Genomic DNA, 24,115 nt, shown 5'->3' with positions numbered 1-24,115 from the left:
TTCGCTGAGTGACTGTGTTCCTCTAGTTTTCATATTCTATTTCATCCTGGCGCTGCTTTCCCAGCGCTAAATCGAGCCTGTTATTTGTTCTCCTCACAGAGCCAAGCCTTGGCCCACTACAAGGGCACAAAACATGCCAAGAAGCTAAAAGCCCTGGATTCTCCGAAGAGTAAGCTCAAAGGCTCAGTGGTCACCAAGGAAACCACCAACCAAGAGATCGCCAAGGGCATCAACACCTCGCAGGTTCCCATCGGCACCGACAGGAAAGGTTTGTGTTTTCCTGCCTGCTGCACATTCCCCAACACATGTTCTTTGTTGTGGTCTTTTTATAGCTGCTGCCATTGTTGAGGATGAATGTTGGACCCCAAAAAACCCACCTTTTTGGCATTTTACATTTGCTGCACACAACATGCAATCACTTTAGGACCTGGATGGACTCACTGTTGATTAAATCAACAACCCTGTGTTGGCTGGTCTGCCAACGGCTGGCTGCTGACTTATTGAATTTGTAGAGTTGTAGAGAAGAATTAGGCAGGGCCTGATTATGCCTCAAACACAACGCTTGTTGGATTGTCCTGGTCACAACCAGCACTGTAGGAAAAAACTAAGCTCCGTTATTCATTCTGTTTGTTCGATGCAGCGTCAAAATGCCATGTTTTCTTCAGTCTGAATGCAACTATACAGTATTGTGTTGAACACCCTCTTTGTTCTACTTTTGTCACCTTTTTATTTGTTAAGCTTGTACTTGCCATGCATGCCTTTCAGGAGAGACTTTCTAAAAGGGTGTGACATTATCGATTGGCTGTACAATTCACTGCAGAGACACAATAGCCATAGAGATCTGAGAAGGAGGTCAAGGTGGCAGCCAGTGGGGATGCTTTTCATCCTTTAAATGTAATCAGGTTAAACCTTCAGAGTTGTTGGAAGACATGCGCTACACACTAGTTAGTTTGAAGCACACTGAAATCTTCATCTTGCTGCCACTTATAGAACCGTGTGCTCCAGAAGTCATGCTTCCTATATTGGATTTGTAGTGTTTGCCTTTTATCCCTTTTCCTAATTGCATTTGAGTTTTTGCACATTGTTGTGCTGTGACTGTGTGTAACTTAATATTCATCACGTAGCAGACAGGTGGCTGTTTAAATCCGGTTATCTTGGCCAGGTGTCTGACGAAAAACATTTCTATTCTCGGCGGAATTCCTACTTTAAAACATGTTGAAAAAGTAAACAAACAAGAACTGCAACTTCAGTTACCTGACAGGAACCAGATGCAGATTATTTTAAATGATTTTATCTGCAGTGTTTCACATTGGTTCTGTGGAAGATAACATCTGCCGAGGAGCCCTGCTCTCACGGCCTCCTCCCGTTTAATGCTCTTTAAGCTACTTGTTATAATGTCATGAAATGGGCCCAATGAAAGTCTTCCCCTTCATCTGTAGCAATAGACTTTTAAAGGGATTGGAAACACATTGAGCCATCACACTCTGGGATTAATTTCACCTCTGCCCATGTCTTCTTCCAATGTTCCACACATTTTTAAATTAGGAGCACATTTCTGTAGCTCAATGTGCACCATGACCTATTTGTCAAGTCTGACCTATTCCTGCTTAACGCTTAAAGGTAGCTTGAGGTGAAAACTGAGCCATTAAACGGTTCTGAACTTCTGATGCTCTAAACCGGTCTTCATACGATGTCTCTGAAGGGAATATTCTGGCTCATAAATGCTAAAAATATTAATATATGTTATTATATAACTAGTATTTAACTTTACATATTCAACCTCACATAGGTCACAGTCTTATGGTATTTTAAGAGCTTTATACCTAGCAGCATTCTGTCTCGCATCCCAGAGTTACTAAGCTGCCATACTGTCAGACCGTTAAGTGGAGCAATTTGCACTTAAGCAACCCCTGAGCTAATCCGCACTGCAGTTAACCAACATTTACCGTAAGAGGTGACGTTATGCTCCCTTCGGCGGCCATCTACAAGGTCTCTAGAGCCACTTTCACACATGCACTGCAACCCTGAAATTATCAAAAAATTACCCGGAGGAGCTGTAAGTGAGAACGCAAGCACCCCAAACATTTGGACTGGACATCAAACAGCCTTTATCCTGCAACATACTTAGTATACGTCCAAAGTGCGATTATGCCCATGTGTGAATAGAACCGCTCATTCCCTGGTAAATTCTCTGTTAGCGAATTAACGTGTTGATGGTGTTTCCATGCAGCGTTTCCAAAAGCCGCTACGTGGCCGCGGTGTAGGCAGATCTGCGTCCTTCTTGCCTCCTGCATGCTCTACCCAGACCCCGCCCCCTTGCCTAACATTTCGATTAAGTGAAAAAGCGACTGGCTATACTTCAAGAACATTTTATTTCAAAAACATTGTGTTCATAACACAATAAAAAGTGTGTATAATAATAATTGTTGGGTGAATTTGTGGGATAGTTTGGCTTTAGAAGCAAATTCCAAACATTAAACAATTAAAGAAGATGTACAGAACATTGTGTAGAGGTGTAGGGATGAGTAAGTGTTTGGTAGGATGAACGTGAACAATCTTGTATAATGAGCGCTTGCTATATATATTTTTTATTTTGCCTCTTTGTAATATGTTTAGAATAAATGAAAAACATTTTCATTAAATATAAGATGCATAACTCCAGTAAACTTGAACCTTTCAAAGGATCACATTTTGCAGAATATATTAACTGCTGGCTCGTTTTCACTCATATGTATACAACCACATTAAGGCTGTGAACTGAGGGGTGTTCATGTGCTGTGGGAACCCTGAGCGTTGAAGACTCAGTAACTAACTAGGCAGATTTTAAGTTTAAATGAAAGAAGCATATTACTAAACATGTGCAGCAAATATGTTCCAACGGAAATGTAATGCAGCCCACATGTCCAATTAAGCCCAATATATTTATAGAAGCATACGTAATAGAAGATTTAATAATACGTTCATGACTTACTCCAACAACACAAAACATGTATGACTGGAGTGCTTAACAGTATGATTGTTTCTGCACTGAGATAGCCATCTGTAATCCGTAGTGGACTATATCTGACATTAAACATGCACTTTAAAAAAATACCAAATTGTAAACACATTAAACACAGACGGAGAACTCAAGAGATCTTAAACAACAAGCCTTCATAACCAAACAGACAAATAGCTATTAATCATTTCGGTGCCCTTAAAAAACCCCGGCACATTTCTGCACCATCTCACTATCGTATCTACAGTGCACGGGGGCGGCGAATTGTCACAAATGGCACTGGGTAATGAATATTAATGTGCTCAGATGTCAGAGGAATTAATTGTCGAGGCGGGTAAATGCTGCATTATCTGTAATGCTGAAGTATTTGACGGTATATCAGTGGCACCAAACTGGCTCTAATGAAAAGCACAGTTCAGGGAAGAGTAATGGCCATATTGAGAGTAGGCAGAAACAACAGGGAGGGAGAATATTACCTTTTCAGACTCGGCTTTCAATGGGTCTGTTTTGCTCTAACATTACCGGAGAAAAACACATTTGGTATGTAATCATTGTATTTCAAAACACAACATATCCATGCAGGGAACAATGCAGGGTAATTGCTCATTTTTTGTCACAGAAAGAAACCTGATTGTGTCAATCAGGGGCTGTTTGTTAACAAGAGGTCTAATCACTTCATTAATAGTGGGTATTTTTTGGATCAGGTGGCTGTTATTTTGTAGGCATACACTGTAAAACATTTTATGTTGGTTTAAAGGTGGGGTAGGTAAGTTTGAGAAACCGGCTCGAGATACACTTTTTGTTATATTCCATGGAATGCTCTTAACATCCCGATAGCAATGAATATCTTAAGTGCTTTGACAAAAAATCCATAAAAAAACTTCATCTGTGGAAGCCGTAGTACTGTAAAAAGTACGACCAATCATTTTAGCCGGCCCGGCTAAAATGACTGGATGGCCTACCTGCCTGTCAGTCTTCCATCGGGGCACAAACTTATCTCGTGCCCTCATTGGTCATGTGCGCGTTCGTGTGTGTTGGAGGAGGGGCTCTGTAAGGAAGTGGCAGATTTTCTCCGGTTGTGTATTTTCAAATTCTAGCGATCTCGAGCCGGTTTCTCAAACTTACCTACCCCACCTTTAAGGTAAACATTTAAGTTTTCTTGTGGTCTAAAAAAATAGTTTTAAGAATTGTGAAACAGATAAATGAAGTGTAATCATCATTAAGTGTAGCTGTTTAGTTGCACATTATTTGTTTTATATTGATCTAACAATGAACATGTCAATCTGCTCCTAGTGGCCTTGTTCATATTTGGGGGGCGTCTGGAGATTTTAACTCTCAAACAGTGCATGCTGGGAAGTCTGCTATATTACATTAAAGACATAACATTGTTAGACTCGCAATGGACAGTTTAAAAGAAAGGATACAAATACACACAGAGTAAGACAGAGTTTTTTAGTCTACACATTCTTCTTCCTTGTCAAAACCTGGTGTCTACATTACCCACAATGCAACTCGACCACCAACAGTTCTAATTGTATGAAAATGAAAACTAGAGATTGAATGAATTGAACGTTTTTACATTAAGTTGAAGCTTAGTGGACTCCTGTATGATGGTAGGCATAATATTTTCTATGTGTTATTATATTATCTAATGGAAGTCTCTGTAACAAGAGATGCAACAAAAACAAATTGCTAGAGTTAACATTAACAACTTCTTACACAACGTAATGGAGGTAAATCAAAAGTGTCCATTTAGTCCATTTGCTCAGGGCAGTTCAAGTTGTTGTGCGAAGAACATAAGTGCATCATCGGGGAATAATGAGTCTGCATGAAAGATGGTAATCATAGGGTCGATTTCATGAAATGCGCCGAGCATCCGCGTTCTTTACTCCACCGTTGAACTTGTGTGTGTTCTGAGATGGATGGACAGCTGGACACAGTGAGATAGTATAGATTAGCCGGGTGACTCAGCGGCCACCTGTCAAGTTTATATGTGTGTGTGTGTGTGTGTGTGTGTGTGAGTGTGTGTGTGTGTGTGTGAGTGTGTGTGTCCTTACACCAGTGCCAGAGAGTAGAGATAGAGGGAGAGAGAGAAATGCCCACAGCACAGCCCGCCATCTCTCAGTTCCAGTCCAGTGCCTGAGGAAATGTACCCTGATATTAGCTATTAAAGAGCAGATTGTCAGGGGAGCCATGCCAGCACTGACAGCAGCTGTACAATGGAGCCGGCTGCAGGGAGCCAGGAGGCTATCTGAGGCTTTTTCCCTCCACACAGCCTTCTTCCTCAGGTCCCCATCGGATGCCGACGCCCTCTGCCACCCTTGCCGCACCCTCTTCCACACAAAATAAAAACTGCCTTTCTGTCTAACTTCGTAGCTGCTCACTGGGTCGGAAAAAGCGCCTACAGGCAGACGTCAGACAGGCAGCAAACCTGATGAGTGTGTGATTAGGTTGGCTTTATACCTGTGCGATGCTTCAAATGTTCTCATTTGAGAGGATTTTGGATGCTGATGTGTAACTGAAACTTCCCAACAGAAATTAGTTGCGGATCATTTGCGCTCGGAGGAAATTGGAAAGGGATAAATCAGTTCAAATTCGATTCAGTGACTCCTGCCGCTTGTAAAATATCAGAGATAATGTCGCTTTTTCCCCTTCAACAAGAACGATTATTGCAAGCGTGGATGCACACTTATTTGTGAATGCAAATTTCTTACCTTATCAATCTTTTATTTTAGGAATATTCAACTGTGACTCTTTTCTCATTTACTCGCTTGGAATACTGACAAGAAGGGAGGGGGGGGGAGGGGGGGAATCATAGCCGTCGGATGTGATTTGACAGAACTCAAGAGCCATGAGGGATTTCTGTCCTTTAAATTTTGACGGCATATAATAAGGCCCAATCATTTTAATTAAAGGGCTTAATCCAGCTTCATTGAGAAAGGTAATCAGATCTCTAGGGAGTCCTGTGATTGCCTGAAAGCCTAAGTAGAGTGGAAGGATTTCAGAGCGCCGTTTCTCGTCTATCGCCAAAGCAAATCTCTGGGGAGAGGTGTGAGAGGCTGAGGTACAAATGGAGGAATGAAAAGAGGCAGTGTCCTATCTCCAAGGGTCGCAGCACCTGTCCTGATCTTTTCTCTCTTTTGATTCTTTCCATCTTTGTTGCCTTCACCACTCCTAGCCTCTCAATTTCTTGCTCTTTAATTGTGTCCCATACTCGATTACTCTCTTTCAATGTTATCTCTCTCCCCTAACCTTCTCACGTCCCTTACCCACCTCCCCTTTTCCTTTCACCCCATTTCACAAACGTTCAATGTTGTTCTGCTTCAAAGTTTGCTTACTTTCCAGTTTCACTTTCATTTAACTTTTCTCTTTTTCAAGCTCCATCCTTCCAAATCTATCCTCCTTTGTTCTTGTTGCTTATCCTCTTCAGTTACCTGGCCTTCCTATCTCTTTTTCGTCCTCCTAATTTTTCTGTCGGGACTTGCTTGCCCATACCAACTTTAGATTGATCACAGTCATTACCTCCATTAATGAGAGGGGATTGAGTTCTTAACTGGGCTTTGCAGAGCCAGTCAGGTCACACGGACTGGGGATACAGATGACTGGAGGTTTCCCAGAGTGCATGGCGTCCTAGGAAAGCCAAAGTACACTTTAATCACCTGCCCTTCCAATGGCAAATAGCTCTTTAATGACACTTTGGTAGATGGGTTCACCCCAACACAAGGGCAAAGACATGCATGTCTTAACATGACTTCACCAAGCAGCCTTTGTTATAAGCAGGCAGATAAAGACACAACCTTTTTTGCTCTTGTTGATCATATGTTAAGCTTCTTTGCTCGGTTAGACAGAGATTAAACAGCTATCAGCTCTGACTTGTGTAGTCCTTACTGACGATAGAATTAAAAGTAATACTAGTGGCAAATTTGCCTGCATATGAGGGCCCATTTAGACTATATACTCTAATGACAGGGGTGGGTTCTTGATATGTTAAGCCTTAGAACCATGAAGATCTCATATATGCCAAACATTTGTGCCAAAAGTGTCTTCTAACGACTCCAAAGCTGTGTTTACACGTCATTCAAATGAAATGTTTTCTAATTTTTATGGGAAATACAATAATTTGCTATATTGCTGTCAATTAGATGAGAGGAATGCTGATACTCTCAAGTCTGTGCGTTGAGATGGAGCCAAGAATCGATTAGCCTAGCTTAGCATAAAGACTGGAAGGATGGAGAAACAGCTAGCTTACCATGGCTCTGTAAAGTGAAATATATACCTAACAACATTTCTAGAGCTGCCCATTTATATTTGTCTGTTTGATCAGAAAATATCAGAAATGTCCACTTGACCAGTTTGGGTTTTACAAGAGAGTTATGAATGTATAGGTGTTTCGCTAATTATTATTGAGAAGTTTGGGGAGTTAAGAAGACATTTTGACACAGCAAACATGGTGGTTTATCATCCTTGCACAGTTTTGACATCTATTCGATTTGTTGATGAATTGCATACTGGTTTTAGCACACTCACTATTAAACGCTTAGCAGACACCATTCACTGATGGAGACTGAGAAATTGAATATCTCAGTAAAAAAGCCAGTCAGTGGAAGCTGAGATATTCAAAATTGAACTTTTTAGAAGAATACATCCAATACAAGTGTTGGAAGGTGTATTTTCCCCTTACATTCAGTCTCTGTGCTAAGATAGGCTCAACATATCATGGAGCCATCTGCTGAATTCATATTAAATAAATTGATCTTCACATTCCACAAATCACAGCAAATAAGCATATTGTCAAAATGTTGTTGAGTTTTCCTTAATAATAGCACCAAAACAATGTACCATTCCCCAACTGCTCGTTTCTGATCAGAACCCTGTGTCAATGCAGTCAGTCTTTGCCAGAGAAACATTATATTTCCCAGCTGCTTATAAATGAAAGAGGAAAAATGAGGGCCATCTTCAAAAAGAAACATCACGGCACCAACACATTATCCCTAACAATGACCAGAGAATATGCCAAAAGCAGTTAAATAACAATTCACAGGCAAAACATTGCTGGCTCACATCACCACCAAAACCTTTACTTGCACTTTTCTGGAAACACACACAGCCTGGTGTCCGTGCCATTGAAAAGCTGCCCAGAGAAGCAGGTGTGATGGCAGCTTTAAGCTCGTTGGTGAGCACGGTGAGATCGAGTGAGCTAATCTCTGTGATTTCAGGTTGTTTTGATGCCTGGCACACAAGAGCCGACTGGTGGTTGCTAATTGCAGGGGGCGAAGAGGTCGCTGTCGCTCTGCTCAAGGCATAAACATTATTCATCAAGAGTGACAAGGTCAGCCACATCATACATAGTTCACAGATTAATTATTGTTCTATTGGTAATGGCTTGGGCTTGATCTGACATGTTAATGTACATTACGCTAAGGTCATTGATGTCATTTGTTATTTGGGTTTAATAGTAACTGATCATATCAACATACCCGGAAAGATGTATTGCTTTCGTACAAGTACAAATGTGGGAGTGCTGATGTCTTCTTTCCATTGTTTGTATCAATATTAATGTGATCTTATTCAATCTAAGAATAGCCGTTTTGGATAAGATCATCTGTATAGATTTTCTGGCTCTTGCGTGTAGCGTATTCAGCCTTATCTCAATTTAAACAGAACATAAATTACACACAACTAACACACACACTGACCCCCTTCTCAGAGTCCAGAGTCTTTAAATAAATGTTCCAGTCATGGCATTGAGTAACAGCCTGGAATAATGGCCTTTTCATGCCATATGTTCTTCTTAAGATCAGTTCACAGGCAGTGTCCACTGAAAGCACACAGATAAACGGGTAGAGGTCAATTAGTTATCGCTGCACAACATTGCATCACCAACGATCATCAATCCTCTGATGGCAACCTTAATCTATAGATGCCCTTGCTTAAGGTCATCTGGGCAGGTGATGGACAGATACTCTCCAGGGCACTCTAAACAGCATAAAATAACTGCTGCAGAAACACTGGGAGATTGAAAAAAGAAACCGCTTAATACACTCTTATTCACAATCCAATGAAATCCAGTTTATCATTTTAAATATAGAGATATTAACAGTGCATCTGAAAACATCAGACTTGTATTTAATATGGCTTTTTACAAAACAGTATCTACCCCGAGTGAAAGAGTTCAATTGGTCTTGTTCATGAGTCAGGGTGAGATAGAGCTCAACATGCGAATTGATGATTTCTCTGCAGTTATGTGGGAATTGTAATGGACTGTCATGCTGAGGGGAGAGCTGAGAGTGTGGCAAGGCGCTTGATTTCCCTACTGATGTTGAGTTTCATTCAAAGAGTAGATGGGCTGCTTGTCAGACCAAACACAAAAGAACAAATAGTTGTTTCCTGACTGGATAGTACACATTATATAAGATGGCAAACAGTCTTTGATACCCTGATATCCCCTTCCAGTCTTTTACTCTCTCAAGGTCTTTTTTCTGAAGTCCAAGAAGGAGAAACCTGAATTAACTTTTCACCATTTCTTACTTTAATAGAATAAAAATAAATTCATGAATTCCTTCTCCTGGCAATGCCTGGATCCCATTTGATCCAGGTTGTGAACATTCGGTAATTTGTTCTAACCTGATGGAAAATCAGCTACTATGGCTTGCAGAGCCCTCAAAAAGAGAGCCCTTTCGAAATAATAGCCCTGCTCTTGAACCCTGTGTTGTCAAAGAGCTGTTAAATATACGTTTTCAAATGCCAGCATCACTGTCATTTAAGGCTCCACTTCGATGCTCACCAACTCTGCAAAAGATCTGGCATTTATCACACGTTTTATGATTCTGTTGCATATCACTGAAGCAAGCCACCCTATAGCTTTCCTCTTCATTTCAATGCAAATGTCATATTTTTGTCGGTTATTTACCACCTGCTCCTGTTCATTACTTTTCGAGATCTGCATTCAGGGAACTCAGCGAGTTTCGTGAAAGTGCAGCAAATTTCACAGTTGGAGTCAGTCAACTGTAAGAAGAGAGTCTAACAACAAGTATAAATGTGCCGCAAACCCATTTCAAAGGTTAATGGATTGGATGCTCACAACACTGAAATACTTGACAATGCATATATTTACATACATTTAAAGCATTTAGCTGAAGCTTTTATTCAGAGTGCCATTGCAATAAGCTGCAATCCTTGGATGCTATTCAGAAACTCAGCTTGAATAAATAGACACCACTCACCAGAAGCTCTTTCCTGATCCTTCTTATCTAAGGCCCCAGCTCCATGGGAACGCATACGGAAAAACGCATCGGAGTAACGCAAACGCAACCGCAAAAGACCTTCCGCCCACACGCAATATACACCGGATTGTGTCAAGCTCCACGAGACGGCTCCGTTTACATCCAACCGCTGGAAAAGCTGCAGTACATATGCCGAGCCTGTACGTGGCGCTGTAACTTCCTCCACAAAAGCAGCAACTTCCTCCACAAAAGCAGCGAAGAAGAATGGTTGTCATGGCTGCACTTCTGTGTATTCTCCGCGGTGGGGGCCGAGGGATCCGGGCAGAGTTTTTCGCCGGTCAACGTGTGTTAAAGTTTAAATCTTCCGGACAAAATTATAAAAGTGCCGGTCAAAGGTCTTCTTTGTTATTTATTGAGCTTTAAAACAAATGAATAACGACGATATAATGATATATGATAATAAAATACACAGAGCCTGTCTCTTTTTCCTCTCTTCTCACAGCGTCAGTGTCTTTCTCATGCAGCAGCTGATCCAGTAATGATGACTCAACAGTAAAAATAAACATATTTATAACTAGTTTAGGTAGTTTGAGAGGTAATTAAAATAGCTATTGTTGTTGTTAACGAAACACATCAGCAATGATGCGGGGTACGCGGAGAGGTGGGGAGAGGTGGGGAGAGGCGGGGCTATGAAACGGATGACCGTATAGGCGACTCTACGGCCCCGTTGGACCCCCCAGAGCGCTCCGTTCCCAGATCTATCCACCTTTGGACCCGTTGTCGTTTGCGGGGTCTGTTTCTACGTTTCCGTTACGGCGTCGTCGAGCTTAAAGGGCTATACGCATGAGAAATATGCGGATTCAACCCGTTTTCGTCCCCGTGGAGCCTAGGCCTAAAGGAGAGGCCATACTTATTTAACCACAGGTAGATGGTTCCTAACCTTTCATGTATTTTTTTTAACCTTTGGCAGAAGTGAACCCGTTGACAATGTAACTCGGAGCTGTTTTGCGACGCCAACTGCCAACACCTCCACTGGGATAAATAAGGACCATATATAATGGCTCACAAAAATAGCATGACATAATTCATTATTGATTTGCTCTCGTAGCGGGATGATCTTCATTTCGTGAAGCTGGAGTGCAGAGAACTCCGACGCATTGGCATCGATCAGGCCGTGCTCCCAAGGCAAAATTAGATTTTCGTATATGTGGCAGCAAGTCCTCTGTATTCCAAACACTGACATGTGCTGTTGTTTTGTGAGTCAAATATATTGATCTGCTGCTGTCCCTTTGCTGTCTGTCAGACATTTCTTTCACACCCCGAAGCTATTTGTGTTACATGTTAATGACATCTCACACACTGACAATACAAGTCTGATTATTATCGGCTTCTTGGTTTGCTTGTGTTGGTCTTTACTGAACTTTCCTGCATATCTAGTATTTTATCCCGTATTACATTTGTTTTAAATGTATAATGTTTTAATAATCATAGTCTGTGGTAGTCTGCAAATTTGAGGAGATGGAGGGGAATAGATGAATGGGTAAAACATTAATCTATGTCAGTAACATAAAATACGTTACAAACAAACATCTTTATATCCAAGCCACAATGTTTTACTAAACCTTACCAAGTAGTTGTCTTGCCATTACCAAGTAGTTAAGTTGTGTCTTTTGGTGGATTTGTAAATGTTTCCGTGGTGTCTGTCTTTTAACCCAACGCTCACGTAACCCTAATGAAACCCATCTTGTTACTGCAATTAGATTCAGCTATTTATTTTAGTAAATGTATCTTTTAAATCCACATCTCAAAGTCTGTTTAGCCACAGGTTGGTTGAACCTCACAATAATGATTTGCATCCAAGTGATGAATAAAGCCATACGATTAAAATCACACAATAATCCCTCTCTCTGCAGATGTTGTTCCTGGAGCAATGCCCCTGCCGCTTTCTCCGGTGCTCCGACCGGCGCTACCCTTGGTATCCTTGACGACTCTCACAATGCCAACGCCGGCCCCCGTGGCCTCACCCATAGACCCGAGCATTATGGCAGCCCCCGAGACTACCTCAGCTGCTGGAGGGGACTCAACATTAAACTCACCCTCAGAACCAGACCTGGAGCCTGAGGCCGAACCCGAGGTCGAGACGGATGCTGAAACAGAAGAGGAGAAAGCTCGTCGTCTGCTGTACTGCTCGCTGTGCAAAGTGGCGGTCAACTCGGCGTCACAGCTAGACGCTCACAACAGCGGTAAGAGACGTTTGCAAAATCTGCTGCAAATAAATTATAAACATCACTTGAGTGACTTCAGCAATTTAACCAAAACTGGAATTCAATTATTATCAACTACAAGTACGGCACGGCACTCCTTTGGGTCCTCAGCAACACACGACAATCAAGTAGATCTGTCCCGGGGCTGGCAAGTTAATTAAAACTCAAATCATACACACACACACACACACACACACACACACACACACACACACACACACATACACACACACACACACACACACACACACACACACACACGCACACGCACACGCACGCACACGCACACGCACACGCACACACACACGTCTGTTATGAGTCTAATTATGAGGTAAGTACTTGTTCAAACTAGTAACTAAACCTAACCAAGTAGTCTTGTTGTGTTTTTGTTTTGTTTTATCTTTCAGTTTTCAACGTTTACCAAGTATTTTAAACTGATAGTTATTTGGGAGAAAAACACATTTTCCTTCAAAACATAATTGATTTAGCAGTTTACTTGTGTGGGAATGTAGTTTCGTAAAACATGTCCCCCCATTTATTTAGAATAGCTTAAAACAACCGCTCCAGCAGGCTGCTAATTAAAAGGTCATATACTCTTTGTCGAACAAGCCTGATCAATATGAGTTAACATTGGACCCTCACTGCTTGACTATCAATAACTTTGAGGTCACTTGTGTAATTTATTGTGGACTGCCTTCAATCTAGGGGATGTCAGTCTGTTTGTGTCTGCCAAGCACCTGTTTATAGATTACTATTTGATTTGTTCTTTTGTTCAAACATTTAATTAAATGTTCATTAGTAATTGGACGAGGCAAAAACAATGGGACATTTCTGTGCATTAAGCCGTGATTAATGGATATAGATGACTTATTTCATATCCCCACTCTGTGTATTTGTTAACTAGGTATTAACAGACAGTCAATATACTTCAATAAATAAGACAAAGAACACTTCAACACTGATCCTAGGCGATTGTGTAGAAATTCAGCGATTAACTGCCTTCTTCACATACAATAAACTTAACAAAATAATATATTTCAACCCTGATGCTGGTGGAATTTTTCTTATGAATGGCAGCTGTTGCTCCTGTTTTAAGAGTGCAAGACGGCAAGAGGAGTGTTAGCAGAGATTGGAAATGGGAATAAAAATTGTGTTTGCACTTGCAAGTTCAGTCACTTAAAGGCTGAGTTAAACCTCAGTGCTAACAGTGCCCTGCGGGGACATCTAAAAGTGAAAGATTTGTGCAAACATGACATTTTTCCTGAACAATTTTAACAAGGTTCTTTACTTTTATCAGGGGCTTTGTAGATGAATCTATAAGTCAGAACTTCCACACTGACCTTCATACTTCCCACACCAGAAAAAGGGATAACAGATGTGAGCCTCTGATCTCACCTCTCCTTCAGGCAAGCATCTGTTTTGTGACGTTAATGTACTGACCGTGCTGCCTCTGTTTGAACCTGCAGGTACGAAGCACAAGACGATGCTCGAGGCCAGGACCGGCGTGGGCTCCATCAAGTCTTTCCCTCGGCCGGGAGTCAAAAGCAAACTGGCTCCAGTCGTCAAGTCATTAACGGGCCTGCAGAACAAAACGTTTCACTGTGAGACGTGTGATGTGCATGTAAACTCAGAGACTCAGCTAAAACAGGTGAGAGGGACACACAACAACATTGAAATGCTCAACCAATTCTTTCCTGCACACAAAGCATTTTTTAACTGAAGCTTTTATAAATAAATTCAAGCAAAAGGGAGATTAATCGATGAAAGGACATAGACAGGAATTGGACTGGAATACAATCAAACTACTAATTACATTGTAATGGATTAACCTGGGTTATAGAGACACAAAAATAATATTTCACTGCATTTTCTCATTATCAGATATAACAAATGTATATATCAGGGTTCTTACGGTCATTAAAAACCTGGAAAAGTCATGGAAATTCAAAAAGCTAATTCCAGGCCCTGGAAAAGTTATGGAAAACAATATTTTTCCCAAAGTTTTGGAAAAGTCATGGAAATGTAACTAAAGTTGCATCAAATATAATTTATATTTTATCTAATCGCCGAAATAGTAATACTATAATGATAATAAATACTGTATCGTATAGTAATGAAACGTAAAATGGCATTTAACTGACGAGGTATTTTGCTGGTGAGAGATTTTAGTGGCTTTAGCGTGTAGAAGCTAGTAAGCCTACTATTTGATTTGTTTTAGATAGGCACAACATGTTTCATATGCAGACCTTATTTTCCTGTTCCATGTTAAAATAAACCATTTTCAGTGGTACGCTGAGAAAGAGTAATTTTTTTGGTCATGGAAAATTAGATAAAGGTTATGGAGAAGACATGGAAAATCATTGGTGAAAAAGTATATGAACCCTGATATATGTTTTGCCTTTGAACAACTAGATAACAATAAGGGAAATAAGCTCATTTTACATTATTTCAATTAAACTAGATGAATGGTAATAACCTCTTACTTATCTGTCATATTGAAAATGACTATGTCTGGCAAAAATATATTTCAGCCCATTACCCACATTGTCACAGTGAAATGAACTGATTGCAGACAATGTCCTAATAAGCATCAGGACCTGAAACCAAAGCAACTTAATGTAATTCAGTCATCATTCATTGCTTTGCTTATACACTGTGACATGAGTAAAGAGAAGAAAGTATGTATACACCCTTGAGTTTAATATGAACTCAACCAAATTAGAGCAGTGGTTTACAGGAAAAGAGAGGAATGATATGTGTAAATCGCAAAATGAAATAATACAAGGGTACATGATAGTAACTTTCCTCTTTTGATGCACCAACATTTCTTACTACTTAGCCTCAATGTGTCATCAAGCACCCAGTTTACCGAGTGCATGTGCCTTAATTGCACAAATAGTTTGCTGTTCATCTGTGAGAACCTACTTATTAAGACTAATTTACTTCAGTGTCAGATTAAGCTTTTTGTTGCATTAAAAAAAACTCACTGCCACTCCTCATGATATTTCCTTTCATCCTACTGCGCCCTGTCTTTTGCAAAAACTCTTAAGAAATCTGGTAAAGCAAACATAACCAATAAATGAGGTCTCTCCAGTATAAATAGATTTAACTGAGTCAAGTTTCTGCTAATCCCTTTCCTCTAATAAGAATTTTTTTTCTAGTTTACAATATGTTCAGCAAAATTAGGTTGCCCTTGAAGGATGACATGAACTTATCTCTTATCTGATGTTTTTGAGGTCTGGCTGAAAACTCTTCCTGGGATTGTGTATCATGGTTTTTGCTTTGGGGCACCCCGCAAATCTTCTTTCCTTGTAGCTGCTGATCATTCTGTCACAGAGGGAGTTTTATCTACAATACTAGAAAACGACTCGGTTTTGTCTGAGCTAACCTTGAGCTCCCTTACTGAAAATAGAGAGGCTTTGTATGAATTTTTCATGGAGGGGCTTTTACTGAGTACTTTTAAGACAGCAGTGATTCTCTGTGAAAAGAATCCAGCATGACAAATCTCCGTTAGAGCTTGAAACCAGAGGAACATTGCGATTTTTAAATCCACTGCAAGGACTTGTGACATTTAGACGCAGCCAGAAATCTGCCTTTTACTGTCAAAATGTATCCATTTTGAGTTATGTATTGGCTTGATGTTACAGAGAATTTCTGTGTTCCAGCCTCTTGTATTTTACCTGGTTATTCACATCCACTTTTCTCTCTGGTCTTTAAATATCAGAAAAGCTTCATATCTCTTGTGTATGACAAAATGTATTAAACATGAGAATATGTATCTGTCATATGCTAAATGCTTTCTGCACTGTACTTTGCAGTGCCATAACTGCAGTCATTTTCACCATGGGTGGTTTCCGTCGCAATGAAACCTTTAGAGCTGTAATACTTTACGCCCTTGAGACAGAAGGTGTATTTTTAGTTTTGCCCCCCCTCTCTCTGGGTTCCCATATGATAAGCTATCTACCCCGAAATGGCATCCACCCTAAGGCTGAGGTAACAGGCAACTGTAAAGCATCACAGCACCTCTGTAATAAAAAGATAATGAGGATTTTCACAGTTTCTCTTTGGAAAATCCAGAGAAAGATGCCACATCTAAAGTGGTGTTTCAGCATTGCCATGGAACTAACCTTCCTTTTGAACAACAGCACTGACAAGCTATCACAAAATCTGATAAATGGATTGCTTTGGGCATTCGTGATCCCCAGAAGATAGATCCTTATTGTGTTGTTGACCCCCCCCTGATCTTTCCCACAATCAATATAAACATTGTCAGATTACCAAATGATGAGATGAAAAGAGGAAACTTTCAGATTGTAATGACCCCAGGGCCATATCTTTATTGTCATCAGGACAGGTTCTGTATTTTAAGTAGGTGGCAGCAAGGCACAACACTTTGTCCCCCAGTGTTGTTGAATACAATCATTTTATCAACCTGTACACTACTTGTTGCTGCCATGTATCAAATCTAATCTCATTGGGAAGCCAAAAAACAGTGATTTGTATCTTAAAGGTAGGGTAGGTAAGTTTGAGAAACCGGCTCGAGATACACTTTTTGTTATATTCCATGGAATGCTCTTAACATCCCGATAGCAATGAATATCTTAAGTGCTTTGACCAAAATTCCATAAAAAAATGTAATCTGTGGAAGCCGTAGTGCAGTGTAAAAAGCACGACCAATCATTTTAGCCAGCCCGGCTAAAATAACTGGATGGCCTACCTGCCTGTCAGCCTTCCATCTGTGCACAAGCTTATCTCGTGCCCTCATTGGTCATGTGCGCGTTCGTGTGTGTTGGAGGAGGGGCTCTGTAAGGAAGTGGCAGATTTTTTCCGGCTGTGTATTTTCAAATTTTAGCGCACTCAAGTTGGTTTCTCCAAAATTACCTACCCCACCTTTAAATGAAAGGAGATGTTGCATTTTGACATGATGAACAAAGAAGTTAGCTAACTAACATCATAAACATTGTTTAATGAAGACTATATATTGAAACTTGGAAGAGGATGCTATGCAAAGACTGTTTTTGCTGATTGATCTGTCTCTTTGTTCGGTTAAAGTTAGATATCTTATGTTTAAGGTTAGGATAAGATGTCACATGGTGAGTTTCCTAAGAATTTTGACAAAGTTCCTTAAATGTAGGGTTACCTTTTAGACACGATCCCGAACCACTCTCACATTGTTTTCCTCTGTGTGGCTGTGGCCAAATAGTTTAGCTATCATGTAAGAGGCAAAAATAAGTGCATGTTCCTAATAGCTGCAGCCGGCCTGCTTCTCTTTTTACTCGCAACTGGAAACAATAGAGGCAGCAGTGCAAATGCTTGATTTCTGAAGGAACCTTTACTTCTTTCCTGCCTCCACTTTCCTGGCCTCATTGGTTACCTCTTGCAACACCAACAGGGAACTTTCCTTAATTATAATGAAGGCAGATGTACTTTTACACTCAGGTAAATGCAGACTTTAGGCATAAATATAGAGAGAGCTAGACACAGAAACCAATTTGTTGAACTGTTCTATTCTGTTTATACATTCATTCATTGTTATTGCTGCTTTAACCACAATAGAGTGAAATCCTGAACCCTACATGTCTGCAACATTTACAAACAAAAATGTCTGTCTCCTTTTCAGCACATCAGCAGCCGTCGTCATAAAGACAGAGCAGCAGGTAAACCAGCCAAACCGAAATACAGCCCGTACAGCAAACCGCCGAAAGGACAGACGAACCAGCCGGTGAGTCACTGCACACTTTAATCATGTTATCACAACAATAACAATGACTCAGTTCTCAGAGCCTCTTTGGAGACAGACAAATCAACCCATGGCAAACAGCTATTGTTTGATATTTGAGTTTATTGTCATTCTCTTGTTCTAGTCACTTCCTGTTTTCCAAAAAGAAATCATAGCTCTGCGGCTCTGCGCCCATACCGATTACGTACCCCTCATTTTTGCTCTGTTTTAATAGGAGAACACTTTGGAAAGAACTGCATGCAGAATTTTGGCAGTTTAATGTTTCTCTTTATCAGCTAAAAGTCCTGCACAGCTCCTCTAAAGTTTCTGTTCTTTGATAAGCATTCAATTTGCTTGACGTCAGCTAATTCAACAAAATGTCAACTTTCATAAACGGTTCACCTGTTACCTGTTATTAAAGATCACTGGCAGAACACAGTGGGATTTCATTTGAAAACTTGATATTTTATTGACAAAAATGGCATGAATCAAGGCTCCTCTGAGCCAGCACGCTGGAGGTGGAATGCAAACTTGGGTCGAATATTATTTATAAGTAATTGTAAATGTCAGTTTTAACTATTTTTGAGTAGCTCAGCGTGTGGTCTTCTGCATCAAGACCAAATTAGTTTCAGGCGAGTTTTCAAACCACAGAATAAGATAAGTGAACTGAAAGGACTTTCTTAATGTTTTACTGAGTTCAACTTTCTGGTACTCACTGTCCTGTGCCACTGAACCCCGGCAGTCTCACACTCCAGGAGGATTGAATGCCACATGACGAGGATTTGTAGGATGCATGAAGGAGTCGTGTGGATTAAACGTGGGAAAGATAAAGGAGCGCCTGACTTTCCATCTTACAGAAGCTCCCAGAAGAAGGCATTAATCACACCCACTGTTTGCCGAGACAATGCGCGGGGGTTACCAGTGTGGGGGAAATGACTTTTTCTGAAACCCATCATTGACTGAGTTAACGGAGAGAAGCTTCTTTGATGAGTGGAGAGCAAAGAATGCCTCCCATAGGGTTACGATGCCTGAGTCAGTGATTGATAACCCATGACAACGGCTGCCATCGCGGTGCTGTGAGACCGTAGATTTTCCATTACTGATACAGAAGATTAAGCCAGATAACTTTGATGACCTTTTCACCCTATTAGGCTGGTTCTGGAGGTTGAATGCTTTTTTGCCGGTTGTCCTTCTGTGGATTCTTGCATTCCTTCTTCCTTATTCTTTTTCAATGGACACTACTATGGATTTTGAAAATAAGCAGCATTTGTCAGAAAAGAAGAGGTCTGGAATTCCTTTCTCCCCCCTATTTTTTTTTAAGTCTGAAGTGCTGGAACGTTAAGCGTTTGAAAATTAGATGTAAAGAGGTTAACAAGTCTATTGGCGATCCAAGCTTTTGTGCCTCAGATTATCTTGAACACTTGGAGCAATTAGCACCTGATTTCTGGCACCTGTTTGCTCCCCTGATCCCCCCCCCCCCCCCCCCCCCCTCTCTCTCTGTGCCTGCACACTGCACTTCAACAGCAATGTCCTCAGCCATAACATACCATAACTGTTTGTTCATGTTTCTTCTAAGCAAACTAATGTTTGTGACATCACCATGGTGTCTCTGTGGAACCAGGATTGTAACAGAGAAGTCTGGAAAACCCCGAAAGACAAAAGAGATAAACAACATAATAAAAACCAGACTATCCCAGAGCACTATGTGTTCAAATGTGTTGTTCAACCAACAGTACAAAAACCACAATATTTAATTAACATGGGAATAGGAATTGTTTTGCATTGTCCCTGAATAAGGGACTCCAGTTATTACTTGATTATCAAGATAACAGTTTATTAATTTCCTGCTTATACAGTTTAGATTAATTGGCAAATGATTTTGTATGGAAATGAAATGGAAATGCAAGATTGAAATCAAATCCCCTTTTAATTTTCACCCACATGTTCACAGGACCACACACATACAGTATGTAGTCCCTGCATTGAAACCATCCTAGTATTAGGAAGGCAGCTATAGCACCTGGGAAGCAGTGTGGGGGCAGGGTGACTTGCTCAAGGGCACCTCTGCAGTACACAGACTCCATTCAAGCCACTTCTTTTAGTAGGCTAGTGTGCTTGGTATTGAACCAGTCATTTGGTAAGGACCAAATTGTGTCTCCAAATATCGAAACATTTAATGTTTATATGACATTTACCATTTGCTGACTTTTGCTTTAATCTGTAATGGTGAAAGTATTTCTATTATAATAAAAAATAAATATAGATCTGGCCTTTTTGTATGTGTTTACATTATTATTATTATTATTTATTGAAGACAGTTAGAAAAGACATTTGGTACAAGTTACAACTGTTCAACAGTTCAAAGCTACTAGTGTTCAGCTTAGTCTCTATTATTGTACATCAATTGACCAGCCATACATAGTTGATCTTACTTGAAGGCGTACAATATTTAAACCACAATTATAACCAAAACAGACCATGTAGCCATAATTGTGCACAACCTGTGTACACATAGACTGTGCTGACTGTATCTTGTCTCCCTCTGCAAGGTGAAGCTGTCCCTGGGGAAGGAGCGCCTGTGTCCTCTGAACACACAGATCATACCGGCTCACCTAGCGGCAGTGGCGGCCGCCATCAGCAACTCTTTCACGCACCGCACTAATCACATTACTAACCACGCCTCGACCCCTAACCTCTTCCAGACTCAGACCCTCACCGCTGCACTGCTCCGCCCGGCCCCTGGCCCTGTCAGGACCTCCCACCCACAACTCCTCTTTGCCCCTTATTGACCTGTTTGACCCCGGGGGGGGGGGGGGGGATCTGCACCGCCTCCTGTTAAGGACCAAAACATGTGCTACACCAGGACCAGGCCAAGGAGTCGTGTCAGCATCTGCACTCCTTCTATGCATCCGGAAACATTTTTTCCCACCTCTCCTCACATGGATTATCCCACATTTAAAGCTAAACCAGGCGAAGCAATGGGCGTTCTCATGATGGATTAATTTCTCTGATCCCACTGAAGAGATGGGCTACAATATACATGCTTTCTGTGCCAACCTGCAGCCCACGGATCACACCCGGACCCCTTACCTGGTTCTACATTGTACCGCAATAATGTATAAGACTAACCCCGTGAACTATGCAGTGTCTTTATTTCATGATGCAAGGCACAGTTTGAGCTACAAATAGGGAAGGGATATGCTTTTTGTAAAGATACAGCGTGGCACTAAGATCATGCTTTAGTGGAGGATTACTGTCGCTCGTAATTTAAAAGGCTGTAACTGATAAAAGAGTGAGTAAGGCCCTCCTCAGTTCCTGTATGCACTTTAAGCCCCTCCTCTGTTGATGTCTACATTAGATGGCTAGACTGTGTTAGATTGTTAGAGTATGTGTCGTGATGTGTGTTTTTGTATCTGTATATGTGTATGTGTGTACAAGTGCGTGCTCGTGCATGTGTGCTTGTCCATGTGAATACGATTGTGTGTAATTGAATGTGTGTGTGTGTGTGTGTGTGTGTGTGTGTGTGTGTGTGTGTGTGTGTGTGTGTGTGTGTGTGTGTGTGTGTGTGTGTGTGTGTGTGTGTGTGTGTGTGTGTGTGTGTGTGTGTGTGTGTGTGTGTTGCTTGTGTGCTTCTCATCTGCCATAAGCCATTCTAGTTGATATCCAGGACACATTGGGCCTCATTCATAAACATTGCAAACTCACAAATCTGTGCACAAACCGTGCAATTTATTTATTTTGTAACTTTGTGTAATGTAATGTAACTGTTTTAGTTTTCATTGTTTTTTATAGTTAGCCTCTAAGGATCAGCTTTCCTCAGCAATTTCTAGTGCAAAAACAAATTTGAATTAATACCATTCGCATTGTGTTAAATACAAAAATGACCAATGCGCATGTGTCATGAATCCGTCTATAATTTGCCACACTTTTTTGTGTGCAAAGTTTCTACGCTCATATTTGTGAATGAGGCCCATTGTCACTGACCATGTCTCGGGCCAGAGGGACCACAAAGGCTTGTGTATAGTAACTGTCGGTGTGTAAAAGGTGAATCATTTCAAATAAAAAGAGTCCTTATTTGTTAATGCTGTGGATTCTGTGTAGTTTTAATTCAAATATATTGGGTTAGAAAAATATATATACATACAAATACTGTAAGGGTAATCTATCAACTGAAGAATATTAACTTTGTTGCATCAAGGAGTGGACATAAAGCAAAATTTATCAGAGAATGTGCCTCTCAGATGCGCATACACAGAGTACTACATTACAATTCAGAATATGTACTTCAAATTCGTAACTCAACTCCATTTTAACTACTAACAAAATGTGTTTTTGAAGGATATGCATTCTCTTTGTTTGTATCGCAGTGTTTGTTTTACAAAGGCTTATCCGTAATTCTGATGTAAATATTTCTGTTGGATTCTATTAAATTATTTATTGTTATTATTCATTGTAATAATGTATTTAACTAGAATGAGCAAGCAGAGCAGACGTGTCCATTCATATTTGAATAACTGAATGATAGATGATCTATGGAATAATAACACGCTTGATTGTTGACTGCATTTATTAATTTGACTTGAGGAGACTGACACTTAACAGCATAACATTTAGGCACTGTAAGAAAAAACACATCTGTAACAAACAGGTGTACATTTTGCATTTAGGGACTATTTTCATTTGTGGATGAATCCACATTAGGGGTTCTATTGAATACTTACAGCAGCAGGACAGTGTATTGAGACAAATTCAACTTCAGTGTAAGGCAAGGCAAGTTTATTTATATAGCACCTTTCAATACAAGGCAATTCAAAGTGCTTTTCAAAAATGAAAGGCATTAAGAAAATGGCATTTAAAAACAGTCATTAGACAACAACAATATTAGATAAAAATACATGGATAAAAGTTACAGTGCAGTTTAAGATATGAATAGTTCAATTAAAAGCAGCGGCAAAAAGAAAAGTCTTCAGCCTGGATTTAAAAGTAGTCAGAGTTGCAGCGGAGTTGCAGTGTATCTTAGTTGAAATGAAGGAACACGTCAATAGTAAACACTTCGGCTCACTTGGCTGTTCAAAAGTTTTTGGACAATATAAGTATTTTACACAGAGGAATAACATTCATAAAGCTTTGGTTACAAGAAAGAACACATGGTTGGTTTTGGAATTCTAATGGGAGTTGTTGACAATACTCCAAGGCCTCTTTACTTTATTAATGTAGGTCTCTTGCATTGTTTTTCTGCATAGCAACATGGCAATCCTGTCAGTAATTATTTGCCATTGTGCACCACATTGATACATTGTGCACAAACAGATGAACAGAGTTAGCCCATCACCAGCCGATTGACGTAACCACGATAGTTACTGTACATGTTTCTGCAGTCAATTTCCTGTTTTTATCAAAATACATTTGACAAAGAGGCAGTACACTGTGGTTACCATGCAGAGGTTTCATCAAAAAACAGACACGTGGCACACAACCATCAGCCCATTTACAAAAAAATTCACAGGCACTGATGCATACATCATAAATTAATCTAAGATGTCTGACATCTTAAGGCCCAGATGGCTTTTTTCCCCCCAGGAAATAACATCACTGACAAAGCAGCTCTGAGCGCCTTAACTCTGACATTTTGGAGGGACCCCAATTTACCACAACACTATAACTCATACGGCACATATTAAACTCAGTTGTTGAGTCTGTGAACTTTTCCATGAACCCTGAAGCTTATTCATCCATCCCTCGTTTGCAGCACCTCCACCCCCGAACTCCCCGACGCATGAAAGATGGCCGTTCAGCCAGACGAGGGAGCTTCTTTCCACCAAAGGCCCCGCTCGCTCTCCAAAAGCAATAGTGACTCTGTGGCCTCCATCTCGCTTCCATTTATTCTCACTGTAGCAATGATCACAAACAT

At 40.5% G+C, this 24,115-nt stretch overlaps 1 protein-coding gene across 2 annotated transcripts in view; it reads left to right on the top strand.

The window, feature by feature from the left end:
* The window catches only part of znf385d (zinc finger protein 385D), a 69,200-nt gene extending 47,479 nt beyond the window's left edge, over positions 1 to 21,721 (top strand). The window contains exons 4-8 of one of the 2 annotated variants that reach the window (XM_034153370.1): positions 100 to 268; positions 12,135 to 12,464; positions 13,952 to 14,133; positions 18,106 to 18,207; positions 20,754 to 21,721. In XM_034153370.1, the coding sequence (XP_034009261.1) occupies positions 100 to 268; positions 12,135 to 12,464; positions 13,952 to 14,133; positions 18,106 to 18,207; positions 20,754 to 20,993 (1,023 nt within the window). In that variant the 3' untranslated portion in view covers positions 20,994 to 21,721. The remainder of the gene's footprint in view (positions 1 to 99; positions 269 to 12,134; positions 12,465 to 13,951; positions 14,134 to 18,105; positions 18,208 to 20,753) is intronic. The other variant, XM_034153371.1, reaches the window with a different exon arrangement.
* The last annotated feature ends 2,394 nt before the right edge of the window (positions 21,722 to 24,115 follow it).

Source organism: Trematomus bernacchii, unplaced genomic scaffold, assembly GCF_902827165.1.
Source record: "Trematomus bernacchii unplaced genomic scaffold, fTreBer1.1, whole genome shotgun sequence".
NCBI classification, from domain to species: Eukaryota; Metazoa; Chordata; class Actinopteri; order Perciformes; family Nototheniidae; genus Trematomus; species Trematomus bernacchii.
Note: the sequence above shows the minus strand (reverse complement) of the source record. Positions and strands in the feature narration are given on the sequence as shown.